The sequence below is a fragment of the Leucoraja erinacea genome, chromosome 4, assembly GCF_028641065.1.
Source record: "Leucoraja erinacea ecotype New England chromosome 4, Leri_hhj_1, whole genome shotgun sequence".
NCBI classification, from domain to species: Eukaryota; Metazoa; Chordata; class Chondrichthyes; order Rajiformes; family Rajidae; genus Leucoraja; species Leucoraja erinaceus.
Genome location: NC_073380.1, coordinates 70,193,956 through 70,213,330, shown reverse-complemented (window position 1 = coordinate 70,213,330; position 19,375 = coordinate 70,193,956). Strand labels below are relative to the sequence as shown.

General features: G+C 39.1%; 1 protein-coding gene across 1 annotated transcript in view; it reads left to right on the top strand.

Moving 5' to 3' along the window:
* znf704 (zinc finger protein 704) overlaps positions 1-18,650 on the top strand; it is a 163,988-nt gene extending 145,338 nt beyond the window's left edge. The window contains exons 8-9 of the mRNA XM_055634558.1: positions 5,676-5,773; positions 7,554-18,650. Of these exons, the coding sequence (XP_055490533.1) occupies positions 5,676-5,773; positions 7,554-7,665 (210 nt within the window). The 3' untranslated portion in view covers positions 7,666-18,650. The remainder of the gene's footprint in view (positions 1-5,675; positions 5,774-7,553) is intronic.
* Positions 18,651-19,375: the final 725 nt, after the last annotated feature.

Below are 19,375 nucleotides of genomic sequence, written 5' to 3'. Positions count from 1 at the left end.
TAGAAAACCATGCTGACTATCCCTAATCAGCCCCATGTCTATCCAAATGCATATATATCTTATCCATCAGAATCTTCTTCAGTAACATACCTACCACAGATGTTAGGCTTACTGGTCTATAGTTCCCAGGCTTTTCCTTGCAACCTTTCGTAGATAGAGGCACAACATTTGCCACCCTCCAATCATCTGTCATCTCACCTGCGTCTAACGATGATTCATATGTCTCAGCCAGGATTCCCCCAGTTTCTTCTCTATACCTTCCCACAGTGTCCTCGGATATATCAGATCAGGCCCAGGAGATTTATCTACCTTTATAATGCCGGACGTCTAGTATCTCCTTGACTGTTATACGGACTGTCCTCAAGACATCTCCATTAATTGTTCCAATTTCCCAAGCCTTCGTGATCTTCTCCACGGTAAAAGCAGAGAAGTACTCATGGATCTTGCCCATCTCCTGCAGCTCTACACATAGATGTCCACTTTGGTTTGTGAGGGGCCCTATTCTCGATCTAGTTACACCTTTTTCCTTAATGTACTTATAAAATCACTTTGGCTTCTCCTTAATATTATCTTCCAGAGCTATCTCCTGCCCCCTTTGGCGTACACTTGAACTTAAATGGAGGAACTTGTTGCTCATGCAGGACTCAATGTCATGTGTAGCCAAGGATATGCCAGAGTTAGTTGAGGAAGTTGTGTGCTCCATGCATTGGGCTTTCAATGCCAAAATTGCTTCTACTTTCTTTGGGGTATTCCATCAATTGTGATGGTAGGCAATAAAACATTTAGATATCAGATTATATTAGCACATTCCCACGCATCATAGAGTCTGCTATGGTGCTGGCTGAGTGATCCACTCAGTTTACTGCTTAACCAATGGTTAAATATTACCCCATAAATTGTTTTTTTGAAAAGAAAGAAGCAATAAAGAACCGGTTTAGTTTAATTTTAGTTTAGAGATACAGAGCGAAAACAGGCCCTTCGGCCCACCGAGTCCACCCCGACCAGCAATTCCCGCACACTAACACTATCCCACACACACTAGGGACAATTTATATTTATACAAAGCAATTAATCTACAAACCTGTACGTCTTTGGAGTGTGGGAGGAAACCGAAGATCTCGGAGAAAACACACGCGGTCATGGGGAGAATGTACAAACTCCATACAGACAACACTCTACCGCTGCGCCACCGTGCCGCCGTTGAACACCAACGGTTCCAGAGCCTTTCTGGATCATCCGTTAATGAAATGAAAATACACCCTTGGCCCGCTAATGACACACTTCCCATGACCTGCTGAATTGCTCCAACGCTTTGGGTCCTTTCGGTGGATGAAGAAGGGCTCGCTGGTGCACCTTGAGAGTCAGGAGTGGGGTCAATACCGGGGCTCTAAACGGTCAGTGAGACGGTGCGAGTCGGGGATGGGTCGGTAGTTCCGTCCACTATATCTGACACCTGTCATAAGGGAGTCATTAAAACGAAGATTTGCTGTATTGTCTGTGCGAAAGTTAGGAGATAAGATTGAGAGCATAGTTGATTCTTTCATGACAGAGAGACATGACCGGAAAGAGCGCTCTCCACTCGCAACGCCATCTGTGGCTGCTCAGGGATTTTCAATTGAGCTCTTGTAATTTTGTTCGGATTGTAGGGGTTGACAGTAAATCGGTGTTAAACCTGCATGCTTCAATTTTACACCTTTCTGGATCTTTGTACATCGCACAGTATCTTGCAGCTAACAGAGAACTTTATTGATGTATGATTGTTATTGTATTCTTAGAACAAAAGGCAGCCACATTGTGCACAGCAAGCTCTCAAGAAGAGTAGTGTAGAAGTGACCAGCTAAGTTATTTTTAGTGTAAAAGTAATACAGCCGCAGATGTTGAAAATCTAAAATGGACAGAAAAATGCGGAAAAAAATCAACAGCCCCCTGTGGGGGGACAGGCAGAGTTAGAGTTCTTTCAAGCTGAGCCCCTCTGATCAGTGATTTTCTTCAGTGATACTGCTTCAGGGATAAATATTGGTCAAGAAACTGGATAGTCTTATCTTCAAAATAATGCCTTGGACTTTCTATTGAGAACATATAGAGCCTCAAGATTAACATTTCAGCCCATGTACGTGTCTCTGAGATCACAGCATTTCCACTGTGCATCGCTGAGTGCCAATCTAATGTCTGTGCTCATACATTTAAAGTGGAGCATGAACTTTCTCAGGGGATTGTAAGATAAAGGGCATTGATTGAATGTACTAAATCAATACTGTAGTTCCAAGAACAGGTCAGAGGGTGAGCATTCCATGGTGTGACTCTCAAAACTGTTTCACCATCTACAGACCATGCAGGAATGTTACAGACCCTCTCTCTCCACTTGCCTGGCTGAGTTTCAACATTAATTGAAATGAAGCTCAACATTTAAAGTCCTGTCCCACGGTACGAGTTCATTCCAAGAGCGCTCCCGAGTTTGTCCTGATTCGTACTCGGAGATTTACGGTAATGGCCACTAGTCGGTACTCGGCGCTCTCGTGGACATTTTTCAACATTTTGAAACATCTTCACGAATATTCCCGAGCTTACCTGCCGTTAGCGAGTCTTCCTGAGTACCTGCCGTTAGTGGTACGAGCCGCTAAGAGACATCCCCGAGCTCCGACATACCCGCTACGTCATTCGCCGTGCTTACCACGAGCTTGATTTTTTTTTAATTCGGGAGAGCTCTTGGAATGGCTTTGAACTCGTACCGTGGGACAGGGCTTTGACTCATCCTACTAACAACACATAACCACCGGCTGCAGCAAGTCACATCTTTGAATTCTACCACCTTTAAGGACAAGGTCCCCAGACATTTTGAAACATCACCCACAAATTTCCCAACAAATTAAATTCTACCCTGCAAAATTCTACATTGCCATTGTCATTAAATCAAGATTATGAAACTCTTTTCTTCACCAGCTTCAGTCCTAGGAGGCGGGACATCACCACCTCCTTGGGGCAGTTAGGGGTGAATCATAGCTGAGATTTATTCGTCTCTTCCCCAGGACGCGGCTTTTAGTTGGTATAGGCGGCGGCCGAGTAATATCCAGATCCCGGTTAGAAGTTGGCCGCATTAATTCTTCTTCCCCCCGGGTCCCCCACGAGGGATCCGGGTTGTAACGCCGCGCCAGCTGGAGCTAGGCTGCCGTCTGCTGCGGGCCAACGAAACGAAGCGCTCCCCTCCAGCGAGCCCCAGGTGGGCGCGCGTCTCCGGGAAAGGCCGCGCCGATCCTCGCTGTTAGGCCACGGGGGAGGCGACCTGCAGCCAGTGCACAATTCCTACTAAATGATTATGAAACTCTTTTCTTCATTCAGGGGCAGACACATTTGTGAAGGTGCTCTAGATTTACATAATATCCAGATTGATTAATTAAAATCATCTGTACATTAACATAGATGCTCACATTAGTTGAATCACATTAACCAGATGGTTAAACACTGCATGAGTATCGCTGTATAGGTTTTCAAGACCAGAGAGAAATAACTATGCAACAGAAAATTATACAACACAATCTTTTTAGATCTCATCATAAAGAGGCCTTTGAATTATTTTATTTAGATCATGACTTATTTAAGTCCTGTTAAAAAATGTTAGTGGAGGTCTTCTATGTGAGGGGTGGGGAAGGGGGAAACTTTATTTCTTAGTCACCTACCTGGTCGGAGAGACAGCATCCCTCCAAGCTGCTTCTTTGCCCCATCCTCGCGGCCTACCATCGAGAATGGAGCGGCGTTTCCTGTCGGGACCGGCCGGGACTACAGCTTCGGCGGCGGTGGCGCAGCGCTGGGATACCAACATGGAGCGGGCGATGCCTTACCGGGTCGCCGTGCGGTAAGCTCCGGAGCGCTGTGGCCGTCGATTCCAACATCGCGGAACTGGGGCTGCGGGCGTCCGGCCGCGGGCGGCGATGGATTTGGAGCGCCGCAGAGCCAGGGATCGAGTTCGCCGGGGTCGGAGCTCCAGCCGGCGCGGCCTGAGGACTACGAGTGCCCCGGTCTCCGGGGAGGAGGCAGCCGCTCCAGACTTTTCCAAGCCGCTGAGGAATGTTTCACCCGACGCCGAAGTTCCATCTTCACGGCAAGAGGGCCCTGAAAATCATCGGACTGGCTGCACGGCCACAAATGGGCCCCGACCTCGGGTGTTTCACAGAGGAAGAGGACTTAACTTTCTGGTGCCTTTCCCCACAGTGGAAAGTTTTGATTCTGCTGTGGGGGGACGTTTGTGTTGAACTCTATAATGTGTTGTGTCCATTTTATTCTTTTTTTTTTTTTAACCTTTTTCTATGGTTTGTAATGGAACTTATTATTTAATTTATGTAAAGCACTTTGGTGTCAATGCGAGTTGACTTAAAACGTGCTATATAAATAAAACTTACTATGACTCGTTTTCGTAAATTCTGAAAACTACATTTTATAAATCTAATTAAAAATGACCAATAGACAAAGTTACATAATTTTGCACAGTTGTAATTTCATCAGACATATATGGGCTCTGCTATCAAAATGCTTGTTGGGATTGATTTAGTTCTCCAACTAACAATGAGGCTTGTTTCATATGAGGAACAGAAAACTGAAAGAAGTCTTGTTCATTTCTATTGTCTTGGAAGTGTCAGAGTCTTTTGATGAACATATGGCAGGAAACGCATCCCTATATTTCCAAAAGAATTGGTACCTTTAACACCCATTTTAGAATGTATTCATTTTACAATCTTTGATTTATTTAGAGACTTTTTTTTGCAATGTAATGTAACATTGCAACTGAATACTACTCACTGGATCTTAATGCCCCTGTCCCACTTAGGAAACCTGAATGGAAACCTATGGAGACCTTGCGCCCCACCCAAGGTTTCCGTGAGGTTCCCGGAGGTTCTGGTCACTCTCCCTATTGGTGGAAAGTGGTTTCCGCGTAGTCGCGGCTTCTTCTATGTTCCTGCGATTATTTTTAAAAAACCGAAACCGGCCTCGACTAAAAATAGGTTGCCGTTTTGTCGAAGCCAGTGGAGTGGGGTTGCTATTTACTTACAGGCAGTCGAAGGCAATCTCCTTCGATAACCGGCCATTTTGATTGGCTCATTGGAGTTTTCAGCAAAGATCCTATAGGATCTAGACCTAGAAGATCCGCTGGAAGGTAAAATGCCCGCTAACTTTATTAAACTTCTTAAAACTGTCTCCACTCCTTCTCCCCCCTGTTGTCTCCTCTTCTCCCCCATTCTCTCCCCTTCTCTGTCCCATTCTCTTCCCCTTCTCTCTCCTTTTCTCTGTCCTTCTCTCTCCTTCTTTCCCCTTCTCTCCCGCGCTCTCTAAAGGCCTTACTGTGCTCTGTGGCAGCCGTTCTCCTTCCTCTTCATTTTGCAGACAGCGCTCCTCCGCTGTCCCTGTCCCCTACCTTCACAATGTGTTTGTGTGTGTGTGTGTGCGGTTGGCAGCAAAGATCCTATAGGATTTTTGATCAGTAGATGCAGCTCACACTTCGGTCGAGGCTTTCCAGGCAAGTGACCAAAACCTCTGGTGACTCATGGAGAGTGACCGGAACCTCCGGGAACATCATGGAAACCTTGGGTGGGGCGCAAGGTCTCCAGAGGTTTCCTTTCAGGTTTCTTAAGTGGGACAGGGGCATTAGGTGAGTGAGACTGATGGGATGTTTTTGTGTGTGCCAGGTTTCACCGACCCATAATCATTCCGTGGGTGCTGGAGAACAACGTCAACAGCCCCTTTCTTCACAACCCTCTCCACCGAGACCTGTTGTTGGAGCAAGGTACAGTACACATTGCTCATTCACAATGTATAATAAATCTGTTACATCGTCAAAACCAACATCAAACAGTTCAAGACACATTGGTTTAATTATGGTAGAGTTGTAGCCTAAAATGTTTACCCATAAAACATATATGATAGAGGGACACAATAAAATTGTGACCTATGGTCAGGATATTAAATATATTTTAATGATCTTTTTCTTGTTTGAATTGAAGAAGCTTCCTCTCTGTATATTATTCTGAACATTTATTATTAATAAATTACTGTATTAATGTGCATCTAGAACTATGATAGCTGGCAGCATAATTATGTGTGCTAAAGGACTTAGTTTTAATAAAGAATAATAGTTAAAGGAAAATCTGAGACGTTGCAAGTTGCAGAGTCTGCAATTTTCTTTTCTGTTCCTCTGCACTTCCTAAATGCAAATCTCCAAACGAGACAGAGGTTAACAGTGAACACAATAGTGTGCCATATATGCCAGAAGATCTGTGACTTTTCTCTGTAGCCTTGTAACACAGCGGCAAAATTTCCTGAATATATGAAGCCTACTTCATCATCATTGCAGGGGTATGTGGCTGAATATGGGTTCCAGCCCATATAATTCAGCTGATGAAAGCAGCCTCGAGTAGGTCTCCCCATGAATAAAATTATTTTCTTGCTCGTTACGATTTCCTAAAACCGTATTCTGATACATCAACAAAATTACCCCAAGCACTAATCCAGCACCCTCCCTCCACTTCAGCCCACCCACCGTGGAACATAAACCTTATCTTGACCTCCCTAACAACCTCCAGCCCTCATTTCAACACCCATCCTGGTTAAGGCAATCCGCTAATCCCTTTACATTCCTGAATTGTGAGGGACAAATTTTCTGAATACAAGATATTTCCAGTAACACACAATGCCTTTGGCTTCATGCACATTTTTGAATTTTAGACCCAACAATCAGCTCTAAACAAAATGTTAATTAGCCTGCAGTTCACAGGAAGTTTAGAATAACTGGTTATCATTGATTTTCTAGTCCATAGTGCCGCACTACATTAAAACAACTGAGTGTAATTTGTCTGTTACTTTTGGAGAACAGTGACTGATACTATATAAGCAAATACAATCAACTTCAACTGAGAATTACTTCTTCAATTAAATTAAGAAAATGAAACATGAGTTGAATATTTTAATGAGAAACAACAGAAATGTTTATACCTCAGTGAATAATTCACAAATGAAATTACCTCATTTGATTTTCTACATTGAGTGATTTGTGATTATGTAACTTGATTAGATGGTCTTCAAACGTTTTTTAGTCATAGGAGCAGTAGTAGTGCCATATGGCCCATCAAGTGTTCTCTACCATTCAATCATGGCCGATCTATTTTTCCCTCTCAATCCGATTCTCCTATATTCTCCCCATAACCTTAACACCCTTACTAATCAAGTATCTGTCAATCTCCGTCTTAATATATCTAAAGACCTAGCCTCGACAGCTATCTGTGACAATAAATTCCACAAATACTCCACTCTCTGACTAAAGAAATTCCCCCTCATCTTTCTAAAGGTACATCCATTTATTGAGGCTATGCCCTCTGGTTCTAGACTCTCCCATTAGTGGAAACAACCTCTCCATATCCACTCGATCCAGGCCTTTCTTTAATTAATGCCTTCTTTAATCCTTTTCTTTAATGGTCAATTGTTCTCCTGATTTTCATTAGAAGAGGTGTACTTAAAAGGGATAGATCCTCCAAGCACCAATATAAATTTGTTTTTATTCTCACTTCCAGAAAAATCCGTGGGGAAGGAAAGAAATGCCGAAAAGTGTATGGTATGGAAAACCGGGATATGTGGTGTACTGCCTGCCGTTGGAAGAAAGCTTGTCAAAGATTTATTGATTAGAAACGAGTTGTGAAAGGCCTTTTGAGACAAATTTTGGGCAGCTATTAAGAATAGTATTTTGGAGCACTAAACTGTTTTTTAAATAAATGTATAAATGTAGCAGCAACATTCATATCAAACGAGTTGCACTTAAAAGAAGTCTATGTGGAACTGAGTGGCAAACAGGCTACTCAGATATCAGTGATGGAAGATACATTACATGGAAATCTCATTCTGTGAGCAAGTGGACTCGAGTGATGAGGCAGTTCTGAAGCAAATGCTTCTTTAATGGTTTGAAGTATTGACTGACCAGGAAATGAAGAATACTGCATTGCAAATTTATTATTTAGTCGTGGAGGCTTCTCAGGAAGCACGATGGTTGTGAACATATTTCAAACCAATGAAGCATTAATGTGGTTAATATTTTTGCCATGATTTCACTGTTCTCTTGATTAGTATTACATGCAATTTCTTTAAAGTTTTACGGAACAAAGTATTCTGTACAGAACACAAGTCTTCTCCCAACTTCATCTCATACTATCAACATACCCTTCCACTTTACCTAATGCATTTGCTACCTTTCCCCTTAAACTATGTTATTTGTTCCAGACACTCAATGCGATAACAAGTTCCGCATTTCACAATTCTGGTAAAAAATATTATCTTCCACCGGTATTTCTTATATGTTCTTTGCATCAGCTATTTACTGTACTTGAGCAAAGTGAATAGGTGGATTATTGCATCCAATTGAAGGCTTTAGAATGCATGTCTTTATCTTCTGGGAGTTTGAGAAGGAACTGCAAGATTGGGATCTGTGGAATGGAGGATGAAATCATTTCTTCCCACCGGTGTGAAAATCTTCATGGAAAGCAAAATTGATGTGTTGCAACATAAAAAAAGACAATGTGGAACACCAGCCAAGGACCTTTGTTTTTAATTGCAAAAAAAGTAACAAACAGCTACATAGTTTTGATTACAAACTAGTGGACTTGTTAGGGATGTGCATTGAACTGGATCATTGAACAAGGAATGTGCAATTGAACTGATGCCTGTTTTTTGTAACTTTACCACTGGAGGGTACCAGGGTTTGTTTAAAGTTTGTCATGTTGGCTGCAGTCCTCTCTAACTTGTAAGCTTATACAACACATTCTCGGTGTGGCGGCAACACACCTAACCTATGGCGAGACAGTGGTGTGAATGTTCACAGTAAACACGAAGGAAGTGAGTTGTCGGAATGAAAAGCTCACCCTCTGAAGAATGTATCTGAAATTAATGGAGATAAAATCAAGTTGATTCTGTAACAAGTAATTACCTACTCCATTTTATTGCCAAGCAGGCAGTGAGGATGAAAATTACCCATAAATTGTTGGCATTTCTCTTGGCTAGTAAAATGATATACGGTATTGAAATGTCAACATGCATATAAGCCATTTCTTACCGAAAATTGGAAACCAATCTCCTGTGGGAAAATGAAAGGATATATCTTTCATTACACCCAGCCAAATAAAGCTGCCACTGCAGGAAATAGCATGTGGTTCAACTGTTTTTGATAAACTGGGCTGTAACATCATGAGCAAAATGCCTCAGATTGATGATTGTACGGAATTAAGTGATCGGAAACATCATACCATTGAAGTAGCTATTTTGATAAACGAGGAAACCAGACAAATAATTTTAAAATTGTGTTGATTTGCATTTCTCCTAAAATATTAAATATGCTTTAAAATACTTTCTGAACAATAGAGATGTAATTTAAAATGATAGCTGATTTTAAGTCATTGAAACCAGCTATCATATAAAACAAGATTTATCAAAATAAATTTTAAATCATATTCAGTATCTAATTATAATCATTAAGGAAGGTTATATTATCCTTTCATTAATAAAATCACTAAATCAATCAAACTGAAATATTGTCCATTCCTATTGCTATTTAAAATTGTGCAAGGAATGGGATTAATTTGATTTGTGTTTCAGAAAGTAAATATCTTTGTAATTATGTAAATTCCGAGGAGACTAGCTGGCATTAGAATTTAAACCATGTCAGACATCTGAATTATTGTGGAGTATGTAAGGAGGATCAGCCAGGAGATATTTTTGGTATGTTGACACAACTCCACCATAAGTGCATTGGAAAACCTGATTGCAAACAAGTTCCAGGAAAATCTCAGCCATGTTTACTAAGCTTTTCAATTATTCTTGACAAATTATAACGTGGCTAATTTATTGAAATGATCGAGAATTTGTCTTCCAAGTATTTTATGCCTTGATCAAGAATAATCTCCAATTTTTTTTTTTTAATTAGTTATATCAAACAGGAAAAAAATAAAAATTCAGTCCAGTCAAATAAATATTTCAAATACACAAGCCAAAGTATATTTTAGTTACAGAGACCATTTTTCATCTAAAAGGTCTCATGGTGATGTCCAAGTTTATTTGAAAGCAGTGGTCAACATGCACTTTCTAATGCTATAAGCTTCACTCAGTGGAACGCAAACAAGATTATGCTTGCTGGCTTTGTATCACACACCTTTATTAGCAATTGTTCCCATTTAAACACTGTTCTTACCAAGATTCGGACTAATTATAAAGCACAATTTGTTCAGAAATATACTTTGAAAAATACGTAAAGGTTGTCTATTCCAAAATTTGGATTGGGCACTGAGAAAGCGTAAATAATGATTGTGCATTGTGGCACAGTTTGTAAATTTCATGATGGAACCAGTCAAACCTGCATATACATTTTATAGCCACCAATGACTATTCCTACAGACTAGTTTGCACTGCTAAACCAAATGTGACAATATTTCTGAATGATGCACTTAAGGACGTAAGAAAGTAGGTAGTACCTGTTCATTGAACATTCTTAAGTTTGATGAACATTTTTAGGGAAAAAAAAGTTAGGGTGTTTGCACATCCCTTATAAATATATATATTTGTGTGTGTATATAAAATGCCTATTGTGATTATATTGCAAACATGTTTTGTGAATTTCTAATTGGTTGCCCAAGTGGCATTCACTTTCCTAAATTATAGGAATGCTCTTATTCTCTATTGAGCCAGTTGTGCTGCAGCATTTTATCTTATTAAGTCACATTGTGCGCTGAACTTGAATACATCAAAACTACAAGGTGCTAATTTTATGATCAGCCAAAGCCATGCTTTTATTCCTCTTGTCTAGCAGATATGACAGTAATTATCTCCTAGCCAAAAATAAACATTTTTGCAATGCATTACAAACTATTTATATTATAGAAATAGGCCACATGGACCAATATGTCTCTGTAGGTGTTATACATCATACACAATCATACTGTCTTACTGCATCTCATCTAATTTACACAACCTGCATTCTATTAAATACTTTTTACCCAAACTCTAAAAAAAATCTTTGAATAGATATTGATTTTCTAATTCTTAATTGTCAAAACATTGAGACTTAAAGTTTTAATATTCTAAGAGCAAGCAGTTCTATTTTATTCAATTATTTGCAATAACGTAGTTAATACAGCAATACTACATTTCTTCAGGTTATCTAATCATACCTATCCTTGGGTTAATGGCAAGACTGTTTCTCCTTTTTTTCCCACCTAATACTCAAAGATCAATTTTATGGTAAGCTGAGCTAGTTTCTTTATTCAAATCTCAAGAAAACATTTATAGTTCATACAAACGTCATATCCATGAGCAAAATCTCAGATCAAATTGCTCATGCAAACTTGCAAGTTAACAATGGAGAAATGTAAGCATTTCTTCATCCTTCTAAATTCCAGTCTCTTTATCTCTAGTTGCTGTCATTGTGTTAAAGAAAACAAATACTAAAGAATATTAGGAAAAATAAGAATAGACCCAGTTGACTCTTTTAATTAATAATTAATGACAATTTTGAAAGTACAGATGAACCTGCTTTTCAGGTGTTCGCGTTCCTAGAAATTTCATCTCGATTTCCCGCATAATGCAAAGCCTTGTCATTGCTCAGACGTGAAGAAAAAGAGTTGAAAATAAATAATGTTTTTTATTATTTTCACGTAAGTTGCTTGAGAGTAAATTTGATTTTGTTTCTCAAATACTTGGGTAGTCATTAAATCATAAGTGATAGGAACAGAATTAGGCCACTCAGCCCATCAGGCCAACTCCGCCATTCAATCGTGGCTGATCTATCTCTCCCTCCTAACTCCATTCTCCTGCCTTCTCCCCATAACCCTAGACACCCGATTTGTGATTTGTGAATTCTGTAAAGGGGATCCCTTTGTTACCCAAGCGATCATAATGTGGGGGTTGCCTGCACTGTTTCCACAGATAAACTAATAAACTAAAAACTAAACAGCGCGGGATTAGTTCAGTGATATCCAATCATTTTCATTACTCTTAACTTCTATTCTGATGCATTACATTACTGACAATAGAAACATTTTGTTATTCGTCATCCTCTAAAATCTTATCACAAGGTATTCAACAATACATAGTCACATTATATGAATCGTTTACTCTTAAGTGATACAACAAATGTTTGTTTAACTTAAGGAAGAAGGTAGTTTTCTAACAAAGAAATGCCAAATTGTACATTTGAAATATAAAGCAGTTCTTAATATTTTTTTACAATAATACAATTATTATATTACAATAATACAATCACAATTTTGCCACTGCTATTCTTTGTCCTTCCTGCGCATTTCAACCTGCATTGCAATTCCCATGCCATTCATGTGTTACCAAGCTGATTTTTCTCTGCTTCTGACACCTTCCTGTCGAATTGTCTGCTAACCTACCCTTTGAAACAAACAGTAGAATAAAATTAACTTGCAATACACTAGGAATGAATAAAGATCATGGAAAGTATTGAAATAGATGTTAAGAATTGCAGAACTACTTGTATACTTATTATATATAACCATATAACAATTACAGAATGGAAGCAGGCCATCTCGGCCCTACAAGTCCGTGCCGAACATCCTTTTTCCCTTAGTTCCACCTGCCTGCACTCATACCATAACCCTCCATTCCCTTCTCATCCATATGCCTATCCAATTTATTTTTAAATGATACCAACGAACCTGCCTCCACCACTTCCACTGGAAGCTCATTCCACACCGCTCTGAGTAAAGAAGTTCCCCCTCATGTTACCCCTAAACTTCTGCCCCTTAATTCTGAAGTCACGTCCTCTTGTTTGAATCTTCCCTATTCTCAAAGGGAAAAGCTGATCCACATCAACTCTGTCTATTCCTCTCATCATTTTAAAGACCTCTATCAAGTCCCCCCTTAAGATTCAGATTCAATTTTAATTGTCATTGTCAGTGTACAGTTAACCTTCTGCGCTCCAGAGAATAAAGACCTAACTTATTCAACCTTTCTCTGTAACTTAGTTGTTGAAACCCAGGCAACATTCTAGTAAATCTCCTCTGTACTCTCTCTATTTTGTTTACATCCTTCCTATAATTGGGCGACCAAAATTGTACACCATACACCAGATTTGGTCTCACCAATGCCTTGTACAATTTTAACATTACATCCCAGCTTCTATACTCAATGCTCTGATTTATAAAGGCTAACATACCAAAAGCTTTCTTTACCACCCTATCTATATGATATTCCACCTTCAAGGAACTATGCACGGTTATTCCCAGATCCCTCTGTTCATCTGTATTCTTCAATTTCCTACCATTTACCATGTACGTCCTATTTTGATTTGTCCTGCCAAGGTGTAGCACCTCACATTTATCAGCATTAAACTCCATCTGCCATCTTTCAGCCCATTCTTCCAAATGGCCTAAATCACTCTATAGACTTTGGAAATCCTCTTCATTATCCACAACACCCCTTATCTTGGTATCATCTGCATACTTACTAATCCAATTTACCACACCTTCATCCAGATCATTGATGTACATGACAAACAACAAAGGACCCAACATCGATCCCTGAGGCACCCCACTAGTCACTTGCCTCCAACCCGACAAACAACCATCCACCATTACCCTCTGGCTTCTCCCATTCAGCCACTGTTGAATCCATCTTGCTACTCCTGCATTTATACCCAACAGTTGAACCTTCTTAACCAACCTTCCATGAGAAACCTTGTCAAAGGCCTTACTAAAGTCCATATAGATAACATCCACTGCTTTTACCCTCGTCAATTTCCGTAGTAACCTCCTCAAAAAATTCAAGAAGATTAGTCAAACATGACCTTCCAGGCACAAATCCATGCTGACTGTTCCTAATCAGACCCTGTTTATCCAGATGCTTATATATATTATCTCTAAGTATCTTTTCCATTAATTTGCCCACCACTGAAGTCAAACTAACAGGACTATAATTGCTAGGTTTACTCTTAGAACCCTTTTTAAACAATGGAACAACATGCGCGGAGGTAGATTGTAGATTAAACAATGGAACAACATGTGAGGAGGTAGCTTGGGCCCATATTTTACCGCACCCCGGAATATTTTAGTTAAACCCAATTTGTGGTAAAAATGCATTTAAATAAAAATCCTGATGGAAAGTAAATAAATATCAATTAATCAGATTGTGGAAAGTTGGTAATTTGCCTCACTGTGAAATTATTTTGTATCTGTTAGACAAGACCTTTAATAGTTTGGCTGAAATGTGACTACAAAGTACATTCTAAAATGAAATTAAGATTTATAAATGTCATCAAACGATTTCTTGGTGCTGACAGACACAAACTGCAGTTGCCATGGGCAGCACATGGCAAAATAGTTTTTTGAAGGATCGAAGTATGTCAAATGATATTGATGAATTTTTGTACGTGATTCCAAGTTAATGAATGTTGTTTTCTACCAAAGGACATTGTATTTGCCAATACGTAGACCAACATTACTTGCCAGAAAGAAAATAAAACCTCGGATTGCTGTTTTCACAGGTTTGTTAAATGGCAGAAAATGTTGGGCAGGACTTTATTCAAGCCATAACAAATGTTCCTATGTTTGGACTAGTAGGATTTACTCAGGAGAACAAGTGCAGTATCATTGATTGTTATTTGTAGGGGGATTTGAACGCACCACAACTGCACACCATATTTAGCATAGAATGAAATCATCGATAAATTAAAATTGTCATAAAACTTCAAAAAAGGTTAGGAAATAGAAAAAGGTAGTTTGACCCAGAAAATTGCTGTCAATTTAGTAAACCTCAATTTATCGCTTTTACCATCTTACATGATTCCTCTCTCCCTCTCTCCCTCTCTCAATCTCTATATCCTTCTTTGTCTCTCTGGGTTTCTCTGTCTTTGCAGCATTGCAAACCTCTCTCTGAGCAGCATTGATGTACAGAGGTATCTTGCAATTTCAAACTTTTTTTGTTTCTATTGCTTTTCCTCCATCTCTCTCTCTCTCTCTCTTGGACTTATTGGTGATTTATCCCATATGTTGATATTTAACACAGCAGAGTTCAATTTACATGTTTTTTTCTAAATGATGTCTCTAAATTACTGAACTTTTTCTCCAAATTGAAGCATTATTTACGCCAATGGAAAGGCTAATGGTGCGACAGATATGTGCAGTTGTAGTAAATGTAAAAATCTCTTTTTGAAATGGTTGATTGAATGTAATAAAACTGCAAGCTATGCATCTTGTAATTTTGTGTTATACTGCAGTCTGATTACACGTGATGAGTAAAACATTCCTCTGTACAAATCTGTCTGATTGTCAAACATCTCTGTAAACGTTTAAGGTGTAAACTTTATCAGATTGTTCGTAATATTTTGCATTATTTGGGAAAATAATGGTGCAGAAGAATTTAATAGAGCACCATGTCACTCTTAGACAATTGGTGGTACGGTTACTCTGGCTAAAATCCCTCTCACAGTTAAGAAAATATGCAACTATAATTTAATGGATAGCATAGTCTTATCAAGAAACTAACACATTCACAATAGCAGATTTCAAATGTTAAATTGTACAATGGGGGTTAGTTAACTTACCTCAATAAAACACAATAGACTGATTAAAAGTGCAAATATATGTGAACTGAAATTCCAAATGTTAGTGGGCTTTTCATCCAGAGATATGGATTAATCAACCAAATATATAAATTCAAAAATCAGCAAAGCTACTGGAGTATTTCATTGTTCATTAAATGTTATTTGTAACAATGACCATGGAACCACTTTTTTTTTTGTAAAATGACAACTTATATTCTCTTCTAAGAAAGGACATCACCTGTCACTATCCAACCTGGCGGATGTGTGAAGTCCTCCAGATACTAGCAATGTATTTTTTGTTCACCAAGATGGCTTTGCAAGCCATTCAGTTGAAAGGTAGTTAGGGATAGCCAATAATGCTGGACATAGCAGCAATGTCCACATCCCATGAATGAATAAAGAAGAAAATTCACAAAGAACACAAAACTCCATTAATAAACATTACAAAGTTAAAATCCATGTTGCAACATTACATATGAAAACGAATATTTTGGGCATATGCCCATTAGTTAACTGTTACAATCTTAATAACATAGATATAACTTCATACATTGTAGGCTGTCTTCATGTTGCACCTGCAAGTATCCTCATCTCTCCATGTGCAGCTATTGCAACTGACTGCTACCTTCATATCATCAGACCCCAAACCATTTTTAACAGGCAAACTAGGTTTATATATATATATTTATATATATATATATGTGTGTATGTGCTACTCCGAAGTCTTTATGAAATAATGAAAATGATACACGCGTCATCTAAGGATTAATTGTCTCTGACCCTAACACTGCATTCTGAAGAAAGGGTCATCATGAATGTTCACTCAGTCATATAGACCTGGGAAGTTTCAAGATCACCTGCTATGCTGTATAAATTGGATGAGAATAGCGATAAAGATAGACAGTAAACTCCTGTCTAGTTAGTGATGTTCAGAAATCCCAATGATAGGCATCTATTTCACCAAGTGCTGATTTCCATGCTCTCTTTCACACACTAGGGCTCTGGTTTCTAGGCTCTCTTTAACACACCAGCGCCCTGGTTCATTTGTTCCCTTTAATATATCAGGACCCCCGACTCCCATACTCCATTTATTACACCAGAGTTCTGATTCCCAGGCTGCCAGTAACACATTGGGACTTCAGTTCCTATGCTCACTTTAAATTTACCAGGTGTAAGAAAGAACTGCAGATGCTGGTTTAAATTGAAGGTAGACACAAAATGCTGGAGTAACTCAGCGGGACAGACAGCATCTCTGGAAAGAAGGAATGGGTGACGTTTTGGGTTGAGACCCTTCTTCAGAATTTACCAGGATCTAGTTCCTGCATTCCCTTTAACTGTATCAGTGTCACATTTCACACACTGACTAGAAAACATACTATACTGTGGTAGCAGAAACATGTAGCAAAAAGAAGTAAATGAAAGTGTGTCCGATTATTGGAATAATACCAAATAGTCTGGAGAATCAGACTGTCCAGAACCACCAAAGTCCTTAGCGTTTCGGATCACCAGAGTATCACAGTGATTGGTTTCAATTTACCAAGGCAAGGTAATGGTAAACTAGCCATAGCTCCCAATCTTGATGTGTAGGAAGGAACTGCAGATACTGGTTTAAACTGAAGATAGACATAAAGCTGGAGTAACTCAGCGAGACAGGCAGCATGTCTGAAGAAGGGTATCGACCCGAAACTTCACCAATTCCTTCTCTCCAGAAATGCTACCTGTCCCACTGAGATACTCCAGCTTTTTGTGTCTGTCTCCCAATCTTGATAGTTATCTAGGCGAGGGAAGAAACATTTGCCTTCTTGAATAAAATGAGTATTCAGTTATTGATTTGTTTCCCTAAATATTATTCATTAGTTCCACTCAGCTTCCAAACTCATGTCTTGGATTGGGATCCTGGCTCCAAATTGGTGACAGGTGGCCTCATAGGCATCCATTTATCTTCATTGCATCGTATAGTCAAGGTTAACTGAAAAATAAAATTCCATGGCACGAATATGTGGCACTGCAGCAGATTCCTTCTGCATTTATTTCTCTCACGGGCTACCATTGTCACTTCCCACCTTTGCTCACACACAAAATATATATAAGCTAAAGGAGTTCGTAAATTGGAGCTGACTAAGCAATCCTTTTTGGGGGGTATATTTTGAATATCAAGCACCCACCTCAGTTAAAGCCAAAACAAAACCACCACCTTTCCTGGTTAAATTCTGATGAGTAATCTACCATTGGAAAACTGGATGTGCAAATGAAGTAATATTTTGCTTTCTAAAATGAATCATTGATAAAGATTTCACCTTAACATTGACATTCCAAGCCTGAAGATAGCAACTCCTGTTTCTCACTGAATATCAATGTTCGGTGTCATATTCATGATGACTGTTAACTAATAGGATGACATTTCTGTGCTAGTGACTAACAGACTGTACAGATTACAAGCTTTAACTGTTTAATATAATGCTTTATTTCACATTGTCAGTTTCCATATACGAAGGAGACAGTAAAACCATTGTGTTGTTAGTGTCCATGACAGAGTAGCTGTACATTCCTGTGGGATTTGGGGCTCATCTGGCCTGGTACTGTAGTTTTGCCCAGGCCAGTGCTTTTTGGGTGTGAAATGATCTTGTATTTCTGATTACTGGAGGAGTTAATCAACCTACTGACACATAGGAATCTCTTTATTTAGTACATGAGAAAACAACCTTGGATAACTGAAAATTAATTGGAGCTGGAAATCTGGCTTCTTGGTCAGGTATTATTTAGGGGTTCTAATTAGGTGATTTCTTCCTAAAAAGGTTAAGTAGCTGATTTGGTCACTGTGATATCTGGAGCTTGTTTAATAGATATTTTACAGTTGCCATTGTCTAAGTTTATATACTCTAGTCCCAACTAATATTGGGATTTAAATATTGGGTAAGCGTTTTGAAAAGATTTATGTCTTTATCTTTGAAGAGCTTAAATCCAGTGCCAGGGAAACAAAAAATCAATTTAAATGCACTGGTTAATTACAAGTGTGACCACTGCAGAATTGTAAATATGTATTATGTAATAAAAATCTTCATATGCAGTCAATGTTTCCTGTGGATGTTTTGAGACAGGGACATTTAAAAGTTGCAAAAAACTTATGTTTACATGTACGCATGTATTCTAAATTTATCCAAAAACATTGTTGTATCACTAGCATTATATGTCTTAGGTTTTTTACTAATACTTACCTCACCTGCTTATGACTTAACTGTTAAAATGTTTAAACAATGCAGCCAACCATAACATTTCCTTGAGAATGCACGAATGTGGGGTGAAAAGTCATCAGCTGGTGAAATTAGTGCTGTACATAAAGAGACAGGGAGGTACAGGACTATGTGAAAATAAATTGATAACAGTGAAGTGAAAAGGTGTTGATTGTTTTTTGGTTTGTTATTATTATCACATGTACTGTGGTCCACCTGCCAAATTTTGTGAGTCACTGGGGACATGGAGAATTTATGGTCCCTGATAGAGTACAGGCATAGCTTTTTTGGCCGTAGCTTTCAACATGATTGCACAAGAACTATTATTTATGATATCTGCCTAGGAACTTGAAGCTCCTCGACCATGTCCACTTCAGTACCTTTGATGTAGACTGGGCCTTGTACTCCACCCCACTTCATGAAGTCAGGCTGGCAGCTGAAAATAGGGGCAGTGCTTACGGTGAGAAAGGGAGGAACCTGCAAGTAATGTCCTTGGCGAGAAAGAGACACGGGCAAATGTCGTTGGTTGGGGAAGAAGCAGTGCTGATGTTGAGTGAGGGAG